Source organism: Mastomys coucha, unplaced genomic scaffold, assembly GCF_008632895.1.
Source record: "Mastomys coucha isolate ucsf_1 unplaced genomic scaffold, UCSF_Mcou_1 pScaffold16, whole genome shotgun sequence".
Taxonomy (NCBI): Eukaryota; Metazoa; Chordata; class Mammalia; order Rodentia; family Muridae; genus Mastomys; species Mastomys coucha.
In genome coordinates this window covers 50,783,430-50,806,491 of record NW_022196898.1, presented here as the reverse complement: position 1 = coordinate 50,806,491, position 23,062 = coordinate 50,783,430, and the positions used below count along the sequence as shown (strand labels likewise).

The following is a 23,062-nucleotide window of genomic DNA, read 5'->3' as shown; positions in this document are numbered from 1 at the left end:
AAAAAAAAAAAAAAAAAAAAAAAAAAAAAAAATTCAAAATAGCAAAAACTCAAGTTAAACATTAAGAAAATACTAATTTCAAGCACAGTGAGAAAAATTATCAGTAATATTTCCATGATGTTTTTAGAACATGTTTTTCATATTTTCAACTGTTAATATTTAACAGGCAGAACAATTATTTTAAGATATATTTCATTGTTATGTCTCCCTTTTCATTTCTGATTTTGTTAATTAGGATACTGTCTCTGTGCCCTCTGGTTAGTTTGTCTAAGGGTTTATTTGTCATGTTGATTTTCTCAAAGAACCAACTCCTGGTTTTGTTGATTCTTTGTATAGTTCTCTTTGTTTCTACTTGGTTGATTTCAGCCCAGAGTTTGATTATTTCCTGCCTTCTTCTATTCTTTGGTGTATTTGCTTCTTTTTGTTCTAGAGTTTTCAGATGTGCTGTGAAGCTGGTAGTGTATGATCTTTCTAGTTTCTTTTTGGAGGCACTCAGAGCTGAGATTTCCTCTTAACACTGCCTTTATTGTATTCCCCATAAGGTTGGGTATGTTGTACCTTCATTTTCCTTAAGTTCTAAGAAGTCTTTAATTTTTCTTTATTTCTTTTTTGACCAAGTTTTCATTGAGTAAAGCATTGTTCAGCTTCCATGTGTATGTGTGCTTTCCGTTGTTTTTGTTGGTATTTAAGACCAGCCTTGGGCCGGGCGGTGGTGGCACAGGCCTTTAATCCCAGCACTTGGGAGGAAGAGGCAGGTGGATTTCTGAGTTCGAGGCTAGCCAGTTCTAGAGAGTGAGTATCAGGGCAGCCAGGGCTACACAGAAAAACCCTTTCTAGAAAAAAAAAAAGACCAGCCTTAGTCTGTGGTGATCTGTTAGGATGCATGGGATTATTTCATTCTTGTATCTGTTGAGGCCTTTTTTGTGACCAATTTTATGGTTAGTTTTAGAGAAGGTACCATGAGGTGCTGAGAAGAAGGTATATTCTTTTGCTTTAGGATGAAATGTTCTATAAATACTTGGTAGATCCATTTGGTTCATATCTTCTATTAGTTTCACTGTGTCTTTTTTTAGTTTCTGTTTCCATGATCTGCCCATTGCTGAGAATGCGGTGTTGAAGTCTCAACAACTGTGAATTACTGTGTCGGGTCCGATGTGTGCTTTCAGTTTTAGTAAAGTTTCTTTTATGAATGTGGATGACCTTGCATTTGGAGCATAGATGTTCAGAATTGAGACTTACTCTTGGTATATTTTTAATTTGACCAGTATGAAGTGTCCTTGGTTATCTTTTTTTGATAACTTTTGGTTGAGAGTTAATTTTATTCGATATTGGAATGGCTACTCCAGCTTGTTTCTTGTGACCATTTGCTTGGAAAAATGTTTTCAAGCCCTTTACTCTGAGATAGTGTCTGACTTTGTCACTGAGGTGCATTTCCTGTATGCAGCAAAATGCTGTTTACGTAACCAGTCTGTTAGTCTATGTCTTTTTATTGGGGAATTGAGTCCATTGATATTAAGAGAAAAATGATTGTTACTTCCTGTTATTTTCATTGTTAGATGTGGAATTATGTTTGTGTGACTATCTTCTTTTGGATTTGTTGAAAGTAATCATTTTCTTGCTTTTTCTAGGATGTAGTTTCTCTCCTTGTGTTGTGTTTTCAATCTATTATCCTTTGTAGGGCTGGATTTATGGAAAGATACTGTGTATATTTGATTTTGTCAGGGAATTTCTTGTGATTGAGAGTTTTGCTGGATATAGTAGTCTGGGCTGGCATTTGTGTTCTTGTAGGGTCTGTATGACATCTGCCCAGGATCTTCTAGCTTTCATAGTCTCTGGTGAGAAGTCTGGTGTAATTCTGATAGGCCTGCCTTTATATGTTACTTGACCTTTTTCCTTACTGCTTTTAAAAATTCTTTCTTTGTTTAGTGCATTTGGTGTTTTGATTATTATGTGACAGAAGGAATTTCTTTTCTGGTCCAGTCTATTTGGAGTTCTAGGCTCTTGTATGTTCATGGACATCTCTTTCTTTAGGTTAGGGAAGTTTTTTTCTGTAATTTTGTTGAAGATATTTACTGGTCCTTTAAGTTGGGAATCTTCACTCTCTTCTTTACCTATTATCCTTAGGTTTGGTCTTCTCATTGTGTCCTGGATTTCCTGGATGTTTTGGGTTAGGAGCTTTTTGCTTTTTGCATTTCCTTTGACTGTTGTGTCAATGTTTTCTATGGTGTTTTCTGCCCCTGAGATTCTGTCTTCTATCTCTTGTATTCTGTTGGTGATGCTTGCATCTATGATTCCTGATCTCTTTCCTCGGTTTTCTAACTCCAGGGTTATCTGCCTTTGTGATTTCTTTACTGTTTTGATTTCCATTTTTAGATCTTGGATGGTTTTGTTCATTTCCTTAGCCTGTTTGATTGTGTTTTCCTGTAATTCTCTAAGGGATTTTTGTCTTTCCTCTTTAAGGGCTTCTAGCTGTTTACCTGTGTTTTCCTGTATTTCTTTAAGGGAGTTATTTATGTCTTTCTTAATGTCGTCTGTTATCATCATGAGAAGTGATCTGAATCTTGCTTTCCGGTGTGATAGTATATTAAAGACTTGCTGTGATGGGAGAGTTGGGTTCTGATGATGCCAAGTAACCTTGGTTTCTGTTGCTTATGTTCTTTCCCTTGCCTCCCACCATCTGATTATCTCTAGTGCTACCTGCCCTCACTATATATGATTGGAGCCTTTCCTTCCTGTGATCCTGATTGTGTCAGAACTCCTCAGAATTCAGCTATCTCTGTGATCCTTTGATTCTGGGATCTTGTGATCCTGAGATCCTGGATAGTCAAGCTCCTGGTAGTCAAGCTGCTTCTGGTACCCTGAGATCCTGGTGTGACTAAGTTCCTGGGATCCTGTGATCCTGTGATCCTGGGAGTGTTAGAGCACCTGGGAGTGGAGTTTCCTCTGGATGTTGTGGGACTGGCTCGTGTTTTAATTTTTTAACTCATATATTGTAAAGCAGTTAAGCATGGAATCTGTATATTTTTTATTTAAAAACTTTATTCATAGCTGGGCATGGTGGCACATGCCTTTAATCCAGTACTTGGGAGGCAGAGGCAGGTGGATTTCTGTGTTTAAGGCTACAGAGTGAGTTCCAGGACAGCCAGGGTGAACAGAGAAATCCTGTCTCAAGAAACAAACAAACAAACAAACAACCCAAAAAACAAAAAAACTTTATTCATATAATATATTTTGATCATGTTTATCTCCTCCCCCAATTGCTTCTAGCTCATACCTGCTTCCCTATTTTTTCTTTTCTCTCTTTAAAAAAAAAAAGAGAGAGAGAGAGAAAGGCACATACCAACCCTATGAAAACTGAAATCAAAATATATAAGCAAAAGATGAGATGCAAAATGCCCAAAGCAAAATGTGATAAAAGGGTAGCTAATAAAAATATTATTGAGTTTTTTTTTTATTGGCCAGCTACTCATTGGCATGGGGCTTGTCCTAGAATGTGTTAATATGCCTAGTGAGACTCCAATGGAGAAAGTTTTGATTTTTCCTTTGTCATTGAGTATCAATTGCAAATAACTTCTTGGTTGAGGATGGAAACCTGTGTCTACTGCCCATCTCTCAGAGCTGGGGCCCTGTCTGGCTTGAACCTGTGTAGGCCTTGTGTGTGCTTGCACACGCTCTGTGAGTTCATATTTTCATTATTCCTGTCGTGACTGGGAAACACTGTTTACTTAGAATTATCCATCACTTCTGACTTTTATAATCTTTCTTTCTCCCTTTCCTCATAGATCCCTGAGCCTTCTAGGCGAGGGCTTTGATGAAGACATTTCATTTACGACAGAGTGCTCCAAAGTTTCTCTCTCTGTATAGTCAGAGTTGTGGGTTTCCATGTTAGTTCTCATCCATTGTAAGAAGAAGGTTCCTCTCTGATGAGGGAGGCACTCATCTATGCATTTAGCAGAATGTCACTAGGAGTCATTTATTGCTTTTTTTTTTCTTTAGCAGAGTAGTAATATAAGGTTTTTTCCTAGACCTATGTTTTAAGTTCTTGGCTATTTTAGCAGAGTCAGGCATGGATTTTAGCTCCTGGATTGGGCCTAAATCCAATCAGAAATTGTTTGGTTACTTCCAAAACTTTTATGCAGGAAGGTTGCTATAAAATGTGATATCTTACAGGCAGGTTGCTATAAAATATGATTATTCTGTTGCACAAAGGGTAGGGACCCATTAACTCTTTAGAAAATAAAGCCTATAGTATAAGTCTATGATATTAAGAGCCAAATTTTATATTTTTCTTTAGGCAATGATTGATACTTCATAAGTAATAAATATTTTTGAATCTTTAGTGGGAAGTAGTAGTTGTCAACATATTAAAAATGAATACTTTGTTGAAAATAAAGTATTTTATAGTATCTTGAAGTGGCACTCGAAACAAATGTAAAGATTATAATAAATAGGCAAATAAGAATTATAAACTTCTGAAAATTATATAAAAAAGTAGTCAATAGATACTTTTTATAATTATGTACCTGAATTCCTAGAGACAAAAATTACTAAAAATATTCAGAGCAGTATTATTTATAGTAACACCAAATTGAAGAGTATACAGATATCCATTAGTAGTATGAAATTCATTTTAGAAGTTACCGTAAAATAACCTAAAAGCTGAAAAATGGAATATATTATGAAACAAAAATTCATATGGTCTTAATCATTTTAAAAATGAATAAAATATTAGTAAAATTAAAGCTGTATAGGTAGAAATTTCAAGGATCACAGAAACTTTTTTCAAAAAGAGAATAATACCTCATAGACCTATAGAATAACACCAAGTATTTTAAAATTTGTAATTAGAATCTCTGAGGAATAGAGGAGAGCAAAAGGACAAAAGGAAATATTTGAGGGGGACTTATTAAATTTTCCTTGTTTTATTTCAAAATGAATTTATACTCTGACAATTTTGTACATGTTTATGATACATTCTGGTTACAGTCATTCCTCACTTCTTGTCTTATGCCCCTCTCATTCTACTAATTAGGCCTGCTTCCATTTAGTATCCATCTCCTTTCATTTTTCTTTGGTTTTTGCTTTGTGACCCAATGGATTTTACCAGGGTGTATGTGTATGATGAGTAGGAAGGTGTCCACTGGTGCATGAGGTAACTTGCCAGTGGCTACATTACAAAGTTTTTGGATTTTGATTAAATAAAAAAACCTGAAAAACATAAATTTGGGTGTCAGCAAGTTCCAAACAAGGTAAATAGAATGAAAACTGTATCAAGTTTTATTAGTCAAAGTACTAAACCAAGGATAAACAGGAACTAAAATCACTCTGAAACATGTCAGACTGTAGAAATGTGGTACAAATGACAATAACGAATCTTATAAGACCCATGGACACAACACAACGAAGGAATAGCATATATAAAATGCTGAGGGAAATAAGCTGTCACTATAGGCCTTTTTTATACAGAAAAAGTAACATTAAAATCTATGCTACAAGGAGTGTTGAAAGAACTCTTCAGGCTGAAAAAATAACATTAAACAGAAATCTAGATTACTGAAAGAACCAAAGACATCAGAAATGGTAAATATTAAATATACAAAAATATGAGAGATTTCATATTTTAGATCCCTCCCTTAAGTTATTAAGGGATAACTTAATATACATATTGCTATTTAAAGTTTTTCAGAATTATGCATTGTGAAGTTTATAAATGCTCCATAAGCTTATATAGTACCTAAGGCTCATGGAACATTGTAGAAAAGGGGACAGAAAGCCTGTATAAACTAGAGGTTTAGGGAATTTGCTATGAGATTACATCTCCTAGTAACATCAGAAACTACAACCATAAAGTTTCACTAACATGATTAACCAGATGTGAGCTTAACAAAGATGATATAAATGGATATGCCAAATTGGATAGGGAAAAATCCATGAGTCCTCAACCCCTACACAAAGTATTCTAGGCAGCTAAGGAAAGCTCAGAATGGAAGAGGTAGTTTTCTCCACAGAATAATACACCACTTGGTTGTTCAATGCCAAAATGGTGTCAGCCGTGAAAATACAAGTACAGTGAACATTATATGAACTGAACAGGTTATATTTAGGCATATATATGCATATACATATACATACATGTATGGATACAATGACAATGGAAAAACAGATCATGAATTTGAGGAGAGCAGGGAGAGGTACATGAGAAGGTTTGGAAGGAGGAAAGGGAAGGGAAGAATGTTGTAATTATAATCTCAAAACGCTTAAAGAATTAGGCATTGTAGAGTTTATAAGTTGATAATGTCTATCTAGCACAAAGGATAGGGATGAAAATTATTTTCCTTATATATATGCTTAAGATATATTTTGCTTATATATGCTTAAATATTTTGCTTCATTTTATATGAAGTAGTACATAATTTCTGTTTGAATGTATGTGCATAAAGATGGATGTATACATTTATGGAGGCCAGAGGATAACTTGGGTGTTTTAGAAACATGACGTATGCACCTTCAGATAAGGTATATTCTACAGTTGTTATGTGAAATAGTTAATTAACAAGATTGTTAATCATTTTTTAAATTTATATATCCTTTTGATTGTGTATGTTAAAAATATTTCACACGATTATGGATTTCTCTCTTTTGGTAGTTCAACTTTTTTGTAAGATCACATTATAGTGGGTTATAATGTTTTTACTTTTTGTCTTTTGTGGTTATTAATAATGTAAAGCTTTTTTGTTATATAAGATAGAACTTGTTATGAATATTTGGTGCATACCTTATATACTTATGATATAAATTTATTTAAAGCTATCTTCTTTATTGCTAATAGAATACTTTCTTTAGAACACAATTTTCTAGTGATCCTTTTCATACAATTGTTTGATACTATGAAGTCTTAAGTATGTGAAAAAGGCAGAAGTCATAGTCTGCTTTTAGGGATTCCTTTATTTTTTAAGATTTCAAATCTGTGTGTGCGTGTGAGGGAGTGGGGGTAGTTTGTAACCATATGTGGCATAGCACATATGTCAAGGTCAGAGAACAATTTTGTGGAGTTGGTTCTCTTCTTTCACCTTTATATGGGTTCTGGGGATTAAACTGAAGTTGTTATGCTTGCGCAGTAAGTGCCTTTACATACCTAGCTATTTCTCTGGCCTTGCTGTTGGTAATTTAAATTGTTAAATACTTAGGAAGATAAGGAGAATATCTTATAGTAAAGTTGAACATGAAACATGCCCATGATTCAGACATTCCAGTTTTAGGTACTTATCATAGAAAGTTACTATATATTTGTACCACAGATATCTTTAGAACATAGAATTAATTAAGGATATAAGAATAATTGAATACATAGGCAATCTGTGATATATTCATGTCATAGAATGCTAACCAGAGAAAATAAACAAACTATATTATACTTATAACTATTTGGTACAAGCTTTGCATCAAAAAAGCAAAAGAAAGAATATATATACCATGAAAGTATTAGATAAATTTCAAAAACAAAGTTATTTGAGGTAATATATAAAACAGATCGAATAGTATTTGAGGAAACATATAAAACATAAAAAGTATTAAATAATATTTACTGATTGACAAGATGGCTCAGTAGCTAAAGTTAATTGCCACTAAACCTGAGAACCAGAGTTAGATTCTTGAATCCACATGGTACAAAGAGAAAACTGACTCCTGAAAGTTGTCCTCTGACCTCCACATGTATGCGGTATATATTACATGTATCTATATAGATAGATAAATATAATAAAGTTTTAAAATACTAAAACAGTCCTTATAAATATTAAGAATACTTGTAGTTACTTTGAGGAGAGAACACAAATGCCAGCCCAGGCTACTATGCCTAGCAAAACTCTGAATCAACAGATGGAGAAAACAAAACAAAATATTCCAGGACAAGACCAAATTCAAACAGTATCTATCTAGCCAACCTAGCCCTACAGAGGATCCTAGAAGGAAAACTCCAACACAAGGAAGGTGCCTACCAAAGAAAAGGCAAGATAATAAGTGTCACACAACAAAGCCAAAAGGAGAGAACCACAAGCATATAAAGCCACCTACAAAACAAACATATCAGGAACCAACAGTATTAATATTGTTATCTCAATATTAATGGATTCTACTCACCCATAAAAAGACATAAGCTAACAGATTGGAATGCATTTTTGGTTATGAGCTCCTTTCTGGGTGGGTTAGCCATAATGAATTTTCTTCTACTAGCCTTGCTTCCTGCAGCTGCTGTTGCTACTCTGTCCTTATCACCACAAGGGATGTGGTGGACCATTTCATTTTCATGTGCCTTGGTATTTGTAAGTTCATGTATATTGTAGGCTTACAGGTTTCACTTTGAAGGGAAAGCTGAAAGGTATTTAACGTTTGATTTAAAGTTTAATTCAATCTGATAGAATGTGCTAGGGCCTATCAGTGAAGCTTGTACATATTTTTATGGATCATTACTTACAATTTTTAAGTAAAATGATTTGAAATAAAAAATGTGATTGTTTATATATTGCGTTGCTTGGCAAAACTAAATCCATATTTTAAGAGTCAAGTTAGACTTTGAAAATCGAAACATATCTCTGTATAATAAAAATGTAAGAAAATGATTCAATTACAATTTTCGAGAATCTTAGGGCTTACAGAACTACAGGTGAATATGGGCTATTTTCAAGTTGTCTGGAATTTACTAAAATTAATGTTATTTTCTTTACTTATAGATCAGTAAATTAGAGTTGGAATTAGAAAGTACCAAGCAAAAATTTGAAGAAATGACTAACAACTACCAGAAAGAAATTGAGAACAAAAAGATATCAGAAGGAAAGCTTTTGGGAGAGGTAGAAAAGTCTAAATATGTCAAGAACTTATTGTGCTAAAAATGTTTGTTGAATAGCTTTAAAAATTAGTACTTTTGCTGGGGGGTAGTGGGGGTGCATGCCTTTAACCCATCATTTGGGAGACAGGGACAGGCAGATCTTTGTGAGTTTGAGGCCAGCCTGGTCTACAGAGTGAGTTCCAGGACAACCAGGGCTACACAGAAAAAAACCTGTCTCCAAAAATAATAAAAGCACCATTAACTTTTAAATTGTTATTTAACAAGTTTTAATGGATTTATAATAAGAAAAATTATCAAATATAGAAAGTATTATTCTAAATATTTAAATATTGAGTAACATGTAATTTAAAAATTTTTAAAATATTTATGGAAGTATTTATAATACATCTTACTTTTTGAAACATCCTAAAATAAATCAAACAAGTGGTTCTTTACTTGTTTCATTTCTAATTTTCACTGTTTTAGTTTTATATTTTATATAAGTTCAATATATAAGTTTTAAATGGAAAAGTTGAATTTTTAAAATGTGATACAAGGTTCACCACCAATAAATAAAAGAAATACTTTTTTAAAAATTTGATAGGTTGAGAAAGCCAAAGCAACAGTTGATGAAGCAGTAAAGTTACAGAAAGAAATTGATTTACGATGCCAACATAAAATAGCTGAAATGGTAGCACTTATGGAAAAACATAAGGTAACAATATAATAAAATTAGCACTTAGATCATATTTTTATTAACATGACCTTAAGGCATTCTTCTGATTTCTCAAAGAAATATTTTCTATACAACAGTAATTATAGCTTGAGTATTATTGATCCCGTTTCTCTAAGTCAGATCTTAAACATTTAAAGTTGAGCTGAGGTGCTACTTCTCTAGTAAATATCTTGTTATCATTTATAATAAAGAGAAGTAGTCATGTTTTCTGAATTCTTTTAGTAATCTCATAGCACTTTCCATCTTATATTAACTACATACCGAGGATATTTCTCTTTAATATTTCTATTTGCTAAATTAATCTAACATTTACAAGGTGAACAAATTTTATCAAGGGAATAAATAAATGAAAAACTTATGGTTGTGAGCCTAGCTTTTTAATGGCTGTCCTATCTCTCTAGCCTGGGGGAAGACTTAATATTTGTTGTGAGTACATTTTATTTTTGTTTTACTGTTGGGTAATTCTTCTTTTAGGAAAGATTCATTTTCTTTCAAATTTGGAAAGGAAGTAGGTGCCCTTACCTATTAATTTTAAAAATTTGATACCAGAATCTAACATTATTATGAGGTACTATATTAATAGGAATTTGAATGCAGACTTTTAGTAATATTATAAGCTCATAGATTCAGATTTGGCATGTTTCAGTCTAGTGCAGTTAGTTCATAATGAAAAGTTGTTTTGTCTTTGTTCTGGAAGAGCATCTTCAAATTGATAAGCAATTCCTTTTGACCTGATTTGAATAGCCTTTGATTTTTTTTTTTTTTGTCATGACAAAAGTTTTTAAGGTTGTATTGCATTTCTGGTGTTAGATCTAGAGTCTATAACTTTTCTAAGACATCTTGGTGTTATATTCATACTGAACAAGACTGACTTTGTAGCCCATGTTGAAATTAACCTTGTGATAATCAAGTCCCAGCCTCCCAAGTGGTAGGTTTATGGACATGGTGAGCTTATTACCTTAGCTATTCTTAAATGATGAAATTTAGTGTTTCCAATTAAAATAACTATTTCTTGTTGTGTTAGACTATATCCTAAACTTGTTTATGTTTCCCTATTTAGGTTGTTAGAATATATAAGAATGTACATATTCATATAAATTTATAGTGACACTTTTCTTCTGTTGTAGCATACTAATCTTACATAACATAATCTATTCCATTTTAATATGCCTGAAATACCATTTTTGTTTAATACAGCACCAATATGACAAGATTGTTGAAGAAAGAGACTCAGAATTAGGACTTTATAAAAACAGAGAACAAGAGCAGTCATCAGCGAAGGTTGCTTTGGTAAGATACAAAACAAATATCAGTAAAGGCCAACTCTTAAAATGCCAGGATTGAGGAAAAAGAATAACACTAAGTAGAGCCATTATATTTGGTCTGTAGGGTCTGAAAGGATTTTAACCTATTTTCTTAGTTGAATGCTTTTCCAATTTATTTTACATTGTAGCCTAAAGTGTCTTTGCAACAGAGGTGTTAAAAAGTCAGTTAAACTGAATTTAAAGCCTTTATGTTTAGGAGAGGAGAGTGAAGTAGAATTCTATGAGTATATGTATGTTTATATGTATACATAGACCATTTTAGTCCTTAGAGAAAACTATGAAAAACTTGAAACTTATTTACATTGAGTTAGGTTATGTTCTATTATCAATGTTCATATTTTCTGAGTTAATTCTTTCTAGAGCTGAATTTATTTGGAGCACTGGATTACAGTTTCATTGATTTGAGAAAATATAGAAGTACTTATGCACTTTATCTTTATTTTTCTTTAGGAGAGTGAATTATCTAATATCAGAAATGAACTTGTATCCCTTACAAAGCAACTTGAAGTAGAAAAAGAAGAAAAAGTAAGTTTTGTGGCATTACATATAAGATAACTGTAGGATTTTCATGTGGTTCAACTTGATGTCTTATAAATGTTACAGAATATTATGACAAAGTTTGGTAATTAATACTAAGAAAATACAGCTTTTCTCTATCTTTCCCTATAAGTATTTTACATATTTCATTAAAAATATATACTTTTAATAATAGAAATGCTTTCAGATATACAGTATTTGTTTGAGAAATCTCTCAAGGGCTGGAGAGATGACTCTTAAGAGCATGTACTTGCTTGCAGAAGATCCAAGTTCAGTTCCCAGCACCTACTCCAGGCAGCCCACAGCTGCTTATACTTGCAGCTCCAAGGGGAAGTCTAATACCTCTAGCCTCTTGGGGGCACCTTTACTCAAATACCCAGTTCAGATAGACACACAGAATTAAAAATAAGTCTTAAAAAAGGAAATACTGTCTAATAGTAAATGCTTGTATATTTAATATGAGTTTTCAAAAGCTATTCATAGTTATAGAAAATTTCTTACATCCTTATGGTATTATGTAGTTTTTGCAAGGTGCTATGACTAACACTTAAAATACCAAATCTCCTTTAAAATTTTTTTGTATGGCATATATTCAGCTGATTATAACTAGCTTAATAATTATTAAACAGCATATGTAATATTTACTATGTTCTTTTTTGTAATGGTTAGGTTATATATTCAAGGTTACGTAAGAAACTAGAATAGCTAGAGTTAGTTCTATTTCACATGATTTCAAAACCTGTTCTATTACCTATGCAGCAGTCTGGTAGTAAAGTATTGTTTCAACTTGAAGCCTCAGTAACTTTGTTCTGTTCTTAAGTCCGTTATCTTTTTCTTTATGGGGAAAATCTTACACAATTTGTGTGTTCAAATGTCAGGTTTTTGTTTGTTTGTTTGTTTTTCGTGACAGGGTTTCTCTATGTAGCCCTGGCTGTCCTGGGACTCAATCTGTAGACTAGGCTGGCCTCAAACTCAGAGTTCCGCCTGCCTCTGCCTCCCAAGTGCTGGGATTAAAGGCATGCACCACCACTACCCGAAAAACCAACCAACCAAACAAACAAACAAAACAAAAACAAAACCCCCAAAAACCAACTAACCAAAAAACACCCCCAAAATGTCAGTTTTTAAAGTATTCTTATATATATATATATATATATATATATATATATATATATATATATATATACATACACACACACACGTGCACGTGCACACATACACATATACACACACATACAACACATATACATACATATATATGTATGTATATATATATATATTTACTTTCTATTATATCATAAACTTTTAAACTAGGATCATGTCTTATCTGATTTTTTTGAAATTTGTTTATTTCTAATAAATATCAGTTGAATGAATAAACTGACTTCATTTTACCTGTAATAACATTAATACTTACCTTTATCCTATAGTTTCAATAGAAAAGTCCTTTTGTGTTTTTGTATTCTTGATTAAACTGAAACTGCTTTGTATGGTAGTGGAGAAAGTTGGGTATTGAAATCACTTCTGTTATGTCAAGGTCTGTTGACCTTTTATAGTTTTGTTCATTTGCCTTTTGAAATTGGATATCCCATATTTGGTGCATGTATAATTAGTGTTACATAGTTTTGATGATTTGGTCCCTTAATTAGTAAGGGCATTTATATTTTTTGACTAATTTTTGTTTGACTTATATTTTATCAGGTATCAAAATAGCTATACCAGTTAGTTCCTGGCTTCTGTTTATGTGACAGACTGTTTTTCAAACTTTGACTCTCAGGAGGTGTCTTTAGTACATGTGTGTCTTGAAACAATACATACTTTGTATATAGTTTTAGATCCAGTTAGCAAGTCTTTACTTATTGTTGTATTGAGCCCATTTACATTTAAAATAAATATTGAGGTTTTTATTTCCTTTTACTAATTTCTGTGATTTACTTGCTGTTTTTCTGGCATTTGGACTTTTGTTTTTCTATTTTTTCTCCTATTAGTATTAAAATTAGTATTAGTGCTTGCTGGTTTATTGTTATGGGCATAATGGATTCCTTCTTAGCTCTCCTTTTCTCATCTTTTCCTCTAATGTAATTTATTTTTTCCTGTACTTTCTTGATTGAAGACACTTTTCTTTTTCCTAATGTCTGTAGTGTTCCTTTATCTAGTATAGAGTTGGCTTGTTACTCATGAATTACATTAGTTTGTGTTTGTCTTGCATATACTTTATACATCACTTTTGGAATATGTGAGTTTTGCTGGCTGTAGTGATCTTGGTTAACAGTTTTGGTGCTTGCATCTTTCCAGGTTTCTTGGCTGTTAGGGTTGCTGAGAGGCAGACACTTGATGTTTTCTCATGTTTCCATCTTTGTATATGAGTTGGCACTTCCCCTTGCAGCTTTTTAGTATATTTCTTTCTTTCTTTTTTTGACATCTTGACTATAATGCCATGGAGAGGTTCTTGTTTGGTGTTGTTTATTTGGGGTTCTAAATGTCTCTTACCTTTGAACTAGAGAAGAATGTCTTCTCTAGACTTGAGAAGCTATAATTTCATTAGTGTTTGTTTCAGGTTCTACTGTCCCATGAATTCTTAGGTTTTGTGCCTTGTTCCTATCCCTAAGTTCTTAGACATTGTACTCATGCTTATTGTTTTCTTATTGATGTCTTAATGTATTTCACTAACCTTGTTCTCTATTTCCAATATTTTTTCTTCTGCTTGACTCTTTCCATTGCATCTTAAAATATTATTCATTGAATTTTAAATTTCTAATACTTTTTATATGATTTTCTTTGCTGATTTTTCTTTCATATTTTTATTTTTTCCATCCATATAGCTGGTTTTCTTAGGCATTTTGCTAAGAGAATAGAAAAAGAACAAAGAGGAAAAACATAAAGATATTATAAGTGTAAGAAAGTTTAAAGGTGAAATTAGATAAGATAAAAATATAAGGGTTTAAAAATAAGAAAGTAAAAATATTAATGAAAATAGACATGGCAGGTAAGGAAATAGAGGCAGGAAAAGAAAAAGGAAGCTAAGGAAAAGAATAACAACATTGTTTCAAATGGCTAAATTACATAAGTAAAACTTGATAAATCTGTGTAGTAGAATAACAAAAATATAAAGTAAAATTTGAAATACAATAAAGTAAGAAAATCACACTAAATATGCAGTTTTTTAAAAAAGAAGGAAGAGTTACTCACAAGAATAGAAATGGAAGCAGTTTTAGAGTAGTTTCCTTGTTGGTTATTCAAAATTGGAGGCTACAGCTGTATGCAGAAAGGTGGGGATTGAATTTCCACTCTTCAGTGGTAAGAAAATTTCTACATTATATGCTCTAAGATTTAGTGTTAACTAAGATTCAGTGTTTGATTACCCACAAGTCTGAAAGTTTTATTCTCCATAAATAGCAAGAGAGATACAATATTTATTTGTGATATTATTACAGATATTGCAGAATGCTTCCATAACTCATCTTCTTTGCAAGTTATTTTTAAAATTTGGACACAGACTCTTCTACTTTAGTATATCAAGTTATTCTTGTTTACCAAAACTTATTTTAGGAACATTTTACTTATTGATGCTAGATAGGGACCTAATTAGGTATTTTGTATTAGGTAATTAGGTTTCCTAATTAAGGAACCATGATCAGTTAGTTACTACCAGAGACTCATGATGAGCTAGTTCACACCTTTGAAACACTGACTGTACTTAGAGTACTTACCAGAAAAATGTAGAGTTGTGACTGTGTAATCTGTGAGAGTGCTTTCTCTGTACTCTAGGAGCCAAGATGTCCCTAGAGTAGATACAGTATGCTAGTTTAACAAATATGCTTTGTCCTAGGGTACAGTATTCTAGATCTTTTTTTTTTTTTTTAATTTCCCACAAGAGACCTATTGCATGATATAATTTTGTGGGAACTACTGCCTAGTTCCTTCACCCAGTATTTAAGTAACCTCTGAAATCGGGCACTGAAAAGCTACTTAAGAGTTTTTCTCATACAGTAACCAAGTATAAGGCCAGCCAGGTAAAAACAGGTACTATATCTGAAATAAATTAATGTGTGTGATTTTTATAGAAGACACTGAGTTTTTTATGTATGAAAACCTTTATAACATCTATTGAAAAAACAAGCCAAGACATCAAGTTTGACTGTGTCGCATAGATCATGATGGAAGATCTCATTCTATTATAAAATATTTTTTAAGTAAACATGTTATTTTTTTATTATATATTTTCTTTATTTACATTTCAAATGTTATTCCCTTTTCTGGTTTCCCTTCTGAAAAAGAAACCCTATTCCCCCACCCCCTCTGCTCACCAACCCACCCTCTCCTGCTTCCTGGCCCTGGCATTCCCCTACACTGGGGCATAGACTTCACAGGACCAAGGCCTTTGCCTCCCATTGATGAGCGACTAGGCCATCCTCTGCTACATATGCAGCTGGAGCCATGAGTCCCACCATGTCTACTTTTTGATTGGTGGTTTAGTCCCTGGAAGCTCTGGGGGTACTAGTTAGTTCATATTGTTGTTCCTCCTAAGGGGCTGCAAACCCCTTCAGCTCTTTGGGTCCTTTTTCTAGCTCCTCCATTGGGGACTTTGTGCTCAGTCCAGTGGATGGTTGTGAGCATCAACTTCTGTATTTGTCAGGTATTGTCAGAGCCTCTCCAGAGACAGCTATATCAGGCTCCTGTCAGCCAGCACTTGCTGGGATCCACAATAGTGTCTGGGTTTGGTGATTGTATATGGGAAGGATCTCTAGGTTGGGCAGTCTCTGGATTGTCCTTCCTTCAGTTTCTGCTCCACACTTTGTCTTTGCAATTCCTCACATGGGTATTTTTCCCCCTTCTAAGAAGGATCGAAGTATCCACACTTTGGTGTTCTTTCTTCTTGAGTTTCTTGTGGTTTGTGGATTGTATCTTGTGTCTTCCGAGTTTCTGGGCTGATACCCACCTATCAGTGAGTGCATACCATGTGTGTTCTTTTGTGATTGGGTTACCTCATTCAGGATGGTATTTTCCAGTTCTGTCCTTTTGAGGTTTCCTTTCTAAAAGGACTATAGCTATGTTAGGTTAACATAAAACTAGCCATCATCGCAACACATTTTTATATCTGTAAGCAAGACTTAGGTTTTCTTCTTTAGCTACTGAATAATTCCTATAGTCCAGTGTGCTATACTTTTAACATATTGAAAAAACAAGCTAAGACATCAAGTGTGACTGTGTCACATAGATCATGATGACATAGATCATAGATTTCTTGATTCTTTCTATACACATATCCTATTCTTCACCCAAAGTTAGATGTTGTTTATTAAGTGTATACACTTTTTGGAGCTTACTACTATGATTATTTTTGCTTCCCAGCATGTTACTTTATACTTTATTTTGTTAAAAGTTAGTTCATTATTTAAAGTACTACCAAAATGTACTTTCTTAACATCTAAGGGAAAAGCAGACTGAATCTTTCAATATAGACTCATTTAGATTTCTTGCAACTTGTAGTTATTTAGGTACTTCTCTGTAACTCTTACTCTGTAGTTTTTTCCCTCCATTTCAAATTTTAAAAGTAAGAAAGTTGAGATTCAAAGCTTAAAGAAACTCAACTAGTGATTTCACAGATGCACAGGAGAGAGAATAGAACTAAAAGATAGAGCCAAATAAAAACTCTGTAGAAATGTTTAAACAGTTTGTTTTAATTTGTGTTAACAGAAATATTTGTTATATAATTTGCTAATTATTTTTAATAGGAGAAACTAAAAATGGCAAAGGAAAACACAGCTATTCTTAAAGATAAAAAAGACAAGGTAAGAGTCTTATTCTATTTTTTTTTTATACATAACTGATATATTTTCAGTTCAGGATGCTGGACCTAGGCCCTTATGTGTCTCAGGCAAATATTCTTCCACTGGGATATAGCTCATTTTTCAAACAATAATTAGGAATAGTATTTGTTACTCATAACTAGAAGAATAACTTTAAAAATATATCATAGTTTTGTTTCCAAAATTCTTTCTTGCTATATTAATTTAAAGTCACTAGCTAGAAATTTTTATATATTTGTCATTTTGTTTTGTTTTGGACATTTAGAGATTGCTTCAATTTAATTCACTAAAAGTTTATTCTGTGTTTATATGTGCATATGCACATGCACGTGTGTATATGTGTGTGTGTGTGTATGTGTTTGTGTACATGCAAGAGTTCCTGTGTGAAGCAGAGTACAATTTGTGGAAGATGGTTTTCCTTCTATCTCGTGAGTCCTGGGAATTGGATGAAGGTCACTCACCATATACAGAAAAATAATAAAACAATAATAAAAAATAGTAAAATGTATTTATAGAGCTCCCCAATGTAAGGAAGTTTCATTGTGGGGATGAAGAGTTAACCTAGAACCTCTGACTTACAAGTTTTGGGTTCAATTGTTATTTTCTTCATAAAGATACGGCCTTTTAGCAGACATTGCTATGATAATAATAATAATTACATTGAAGTGAGAAACAGTACTCTGGAAATAACTGAATTTTTAGGCATAGATAATGCCACAGCTTGTGACCTTTGAGTTAAAAAAAGGAGAAGGAAGTATTGAACCTGTTTGTGAGTACTTAGTACTTTATTTTCCCAGAGACTGCACTAGACACTTGAAAAGATTATCATTGCAGGTATTACCAGAGTAAAATTAAACAGCAAGATTATAGTCCGTGTAATAACTAATAAGATGAAAAAAATTTAGTTACTAATATTCTTTTATAGATTTAGAACATTCATATAATTATATATTATATTTTCCTAGAGATAGGATGATTCATGTTTAATTCTGCAATATGTACTTAATTATATCTGTTATCAGATTAGTAAGTAATAATTTTTTATCTGAAGAGTTTACATGTCTATGCTGTAAAAATGAACAAAATTGCTAAAGAATTGAAGAAATTTAAGTAAGCCTTTGAGAATAATACTTTTCTAACCATACCGGAATATCACAGACTTAATATAAACATTAAATTGATCAAATATTTCTGAATTTGTGTAAGTTATTTAAATTCTTCATGCCTTAATTTTCTCTAAAAGGATTTTCTTACCTACATCTTCAATTTGTTAGTAATATTAAGTGAAGTGGTGTTTGTAATCTGTTTAAAATAATCTTTACCATAGAGTAAATGTCATATAAGATAAATGCAACAGTCAATGTATGTTCTATATCATTTGAAATACATTATGACAAATTGTGTTACTGAAACACATTTCTATGATTATTTCCATTATTATGAAGAAATACATATTCTCCAAGGGTTATGTGGGTGAAAGTCAGGCTTGTATTTTAGGCTACCAAATAAATGGAATTTCCCTGACATGGCCACAAGGTGGTGGAACAGTGACTTTAAATTTACATTCAGATCAATTTGGGGAAAATTTGTCCTGGAAAAGCTACAGTTTGAGGTTCCAGATATGTTCTCTGAAGAATCCAGAGAGCAGGAAAAGCATAAACTGTCATCAAAATTGTCCATTTAATTATAGTATAAAATATGTACAAAAAGCATATAGAAATACAGTTGAAAAAAAGTGCCAGTCCTTTATTTCTGCATTTAGGAGGTGAAGATTGCTGCAAGTTCAAAGACAACTTGATTTTTATATGGAGTCACAGACCAGTTCTCAAAACAAAGTTCAGAAAAATGAGAAATTCCTATGTGCTGAAAAATTGTTATAATTATAGATCATTAGAACAAGGCAGAAACTGAATCATTTTCATTTAGTAGCTTTTCTGAATTGGTAAATTTAAATCTGGAGGCGTACTTGTAATCACCTGGGAAGACAGTAATATACCCAGAGAAGAGAATATTACCTGCACTCAAACATTTTTTTCTTTGCCTTTAACTCTTTTTTTTCTTTTTCTTTTCTCGAGACAGGGTTTCTCTGTATAGCCCTGGCTGTCCTGGAACTCACTCTGTAAACCAGGCTGGCCTTGAACTCAGAAATCTGCCTGCCTCTGCCTCCCAAGTGCTGGGATTAAAGGTGTGCGCCACCACTACCTGGCCTCTTTTTTTTTTAACCTTTATTTTTTTATGTGTTTGGGTATTCTGTTTGCATTCATGTCTTTGCACTCTGTGCTGACTGTGAGTGCCTGAGAAGGCCAGAAGAGGACATCAGCTTCGCTGCAACTGGAGTTACAGTAGATTTTGAGCTACCATGTGGGCGCTGGGAATGGAATTGGAGTACTCAGGGAGAACATCCAGTGGTTTTAATTGCTGAGCAAATTCTACAGCCTTTTGTAATCACTGTTTTTAGTTGTGTACCTATACCCCTAGTTTAAACTCAGTTTCCAAGTTAAAATAGCAAACTTTTGAAAATCCCCTTTCTTCTGTCTGTCTGTCTGTCTGTCTGTGTATGTTATACACACATGTGTATCTGTATGTACTTAATTGAATTGATTTTTGGAGATGATGGTGACCAAAGAAAGAGGTGGAATAGAACATGTTGTACTTGGAATTCATATAATATTCCACTAAAGCAATTATTACTACCTTTTGAGAGCTTAGGATGGAACTCAGTCATAGAAGACTTTCTAGCATGTATACTTCCTTAGGTTTAATCCCAGTTCTCAGTTCTCCCTCCCTCTCTCTCTCTCTCTCTCTCTGTATTTTAGTAGGAAGATTTTTATCTTTTACTAGGATATATATATATATATATATATATATATATATATATAATGTATATGGAAAGAAATTACTAGCAATTTACCACATGAATTGCTAAGGAAGCTGTATACAAAGATAAAAATGAGAAAAAATATTGGGTTGAAATAAAGGCAAATGATTTAGAGTAAATTTGTAACATTTTCTCACAATTGGAGCAAATGCCCATTTTTCAGTTTGTTTTTTTTTTTGTTTCAGTAAGTTTACCTATTTCATTTTCACCCCATTTTAAAATATGAATTAGATTACAAAGCTAAAGCATTGTGGAGTTTGAAGTTGACATGAGCTTCTTAATGAAGCATTATTTTAAAAAACAAAAAATTAACATGGTTTTATTCACTTTTGTTCAATGTAGAAAATACAGGCATCTTTACTGGAATCACCCGAAGCCACTAGTTGGAAATTTGATTCTAAAACATCTCCTTCACAAAAAAGGAAGGATGCATCTCGGCTTTCTTCATCAATGGATAGTGGCAAATCCAAAGATAACAGAGATAATCCGAGGGCATCTGCCAAAAGCATTTTATCTACAACAGTTACAAAGGTTTGCTGATAAATTTGTAAGATGATAGTAATTTTTTAATAAAAAAGGTTTGATATCACGTACCATAGATTTATACACATATAAAACTAAATTTTTGCAAAGACCTTTCAGCATGAAATGGTTTTGTTTTTTAAATCATTTTTTCTTCATTGTGTCCAAACTTAATGGCATCTTGGGCTGATTCCATAACTTGCTGGTCATTTACCAATGCATACTGTTGAATATGAGAAGTCTGGTTCTGATTTGAAACTTTATAGCACTGCTGTAGTTACTACCCCCATTACTATTTGTTCTACATCATTTTTTTTTTGCCTTTTATTTAGCAGTCATCTTGCAGTAATTGCCATTAGCAAGATGATTCAATTTTATTTGCCTTCCTCATGTTTTTTTTTTATTTTTATTTTTTGAGATAGGGTCTTTCTTTGTAGTCTTGGCTGTCCAAGAGCTTGCTATGTAGAATAGCTAGCCTTGAACTTACTGAGATCCCCCTGCCTCTAGCCTTGAACTCCCTGAGATCCCCCTGCCTCTGCCTCTGAAGTGCTGGGATTAAAAGTATGTGCCATTTTATTTCAGAGTTCTCCCCCTGATCCCTTCTGTTTTTGATGGTCATAGGTTGGCAATGCAAAAACATCAACTTCAAAACTCCCAGTCTTGCATGTAATAACATTGTTGGGGAATAGTTTTAGAAATAACAGATGGGAGGGGCAAGACAAAAAGGACCAGGCAGAGGAAAATGCTCAATCAATACTCTATTGATACAATTTCAATAGCATACTTAAGTATCCCATAGAGTGTATCTGCAAGTGGGGCATCCTTTCAGAATTGTCCTTTTTTTAAAAAAAAAAACTGGATATTTTCTTTATTTACATTTCAAATGTTATTCCCTTTCCTGGTTCCTTCTCTCCCCTCGACCCCTGGAAACCTCCTGTCCCATCCCCTGTCCCTGCCTCCCCAGACTCCCAGGGACTAAACCACCAACCAAAGAGTACACATGGAGGGACCTATGGCTTATATGTAGCAGAGGATTGCCTTATCGCATCATTGGGAGGGGAGGCCCTTGGTCCTGTGAAGGCTTGCTGCCCCAGTGTAGGGGAATGCTTGGGACATGAGGCAGGAGTGGGTGGATTGGGGGGGCGCACCCTCATAGAAGCAGGAGGAGGGAGATGGAATAGGTGGGTTGCAGAGGGGAAACCGGGAAAGGGGATAACAATTGAAATGTAAATCAATAAAATAACCAATAAAAAAGTACTAACAAAAAAAAGTAAAAGCATGTAAAACTAATTCTCTCTTTGTAGTCATTAATTGCCTGTACCTCTTCATCTAGCTATAGGTGAGTCTCTATGAGCTTTCTCCTATCTACACTGGGCTATCAACTTCTTGTTGAAATGTGCAGGTCTTGTTTAGGCAGCCATAGTCTTAAGATTTCATGGGTGTAGCTTCCTTGCCAGATCCAGAAGACACAATTTCCCTGCATCCTCCTTGTCCTTGTTCTTCCATGTCTCTCTCTATATAGAGAGAGTCAGAGGGTGGACTGGGAGGGCAATAAAATCTGGAGTATAAAAGAAAAAACAATTAAATAAAAACAAGGAATATATACCTTCAAAAAAAATAAAAGCATGTGCAGGAAACAAGTGTAGAATTTTATTCTGACAACCCCTCTTTTATATGCTATTCTACTCTTAAGTTTCTTTTCCTCTACTCAGCCAGACACAAGTATAGCTAAATAGATTTGTTACCCAGGTTCATAACTTAATTGAGAATGAGAAACCCCTCTCTGAGGGTTGAAAACCAGTCTTTACAAGGACACTTTTTTGCAAGTTGAAGTAAAAACCTGTTTGCACTCTTTTAAGTTGAAATTTTGCATCTTATTTTCTTATTTCCTTGAAATAAATGAGAAGTGTTAATCATAGGGTCAGTTCTTCTACTTTTAAATATGATTCAGAGATGAATTTGGCTTGAAGTATATTTCATGTTCTTTATAATGTGGGCTACTAGCACTTACCCCAGCTTTGAGTTCTGGTTGGCCATTCCAGCATTAAAGAAAAAGATTTCAATCCGTTTATAATAAATATACACAAATATTATTCAACTTGTGAAAATTAGACAACTTTAGTTCTAACTTTTTATTGTAGTGAAACAGTCCATCATGGAGGAAAATTAGGACAGGAACTCAAGGCAGGAACTAAAGCAGAGGCTATGGAGAAGTGATTACTGGCCTGATTCTCATTGCTTGCTCATCCTACTTTCTTATAAACCCAGGACCACCTGTCCAAGGTGGCACCACGCCCAGTGGACCAAGCCCTCTCTCATCAATCTTTAATCAAGAAATCGCTGCACAGAGTTGCCTACAGCCTAGTCTTCTGGAGGCATTTTCTCAATTGAGGATCCCTCTTTTTCTTTTTCTTTTTCTTTTTTTTTTTT

General features: G+C 33.4%; 1 protein-coding gene across 3 annotated transcripts in view; it reads left to right on the top strand.

Annotated features, from left to right (window-relative positions):
* Positions 1-23,062, top strand: part of Sycp1 (synaptonemal complex protein 1) — a 119,920-nt gene that overhangs the window by 76,125 nt on the left and 20,733 nt on the right. For all 3 annotated transcript variants that reach the window (XM_031375008.1, XM_031375007.1, XM_031375006.1), the window contains 6 exons: positions 8,730-8,846; positions 9,429-9,539; positions 10,758-10,850; positions 11,336-11,410; positions 17,158-17,214; positions 20,453-20,641. In XM_031375008.1, coding sequence (XP_031230868.1) covers positions 8,730-8,846; positions 9,429-9,539; positions 10,758-10,850; positions 11,336-11,410; positions 17,158-17,214; positions 20,453-20,641 — 642 coding nt within the window. The remainder of the gene's footprint in view (positions 1-8,729; positions 8,847-9,428; positions 9,540-10,757; positions 10,851-11,335; positions 11,411-17,157; positions 17,215-20,452; positions 20,642-23,062) is intronic.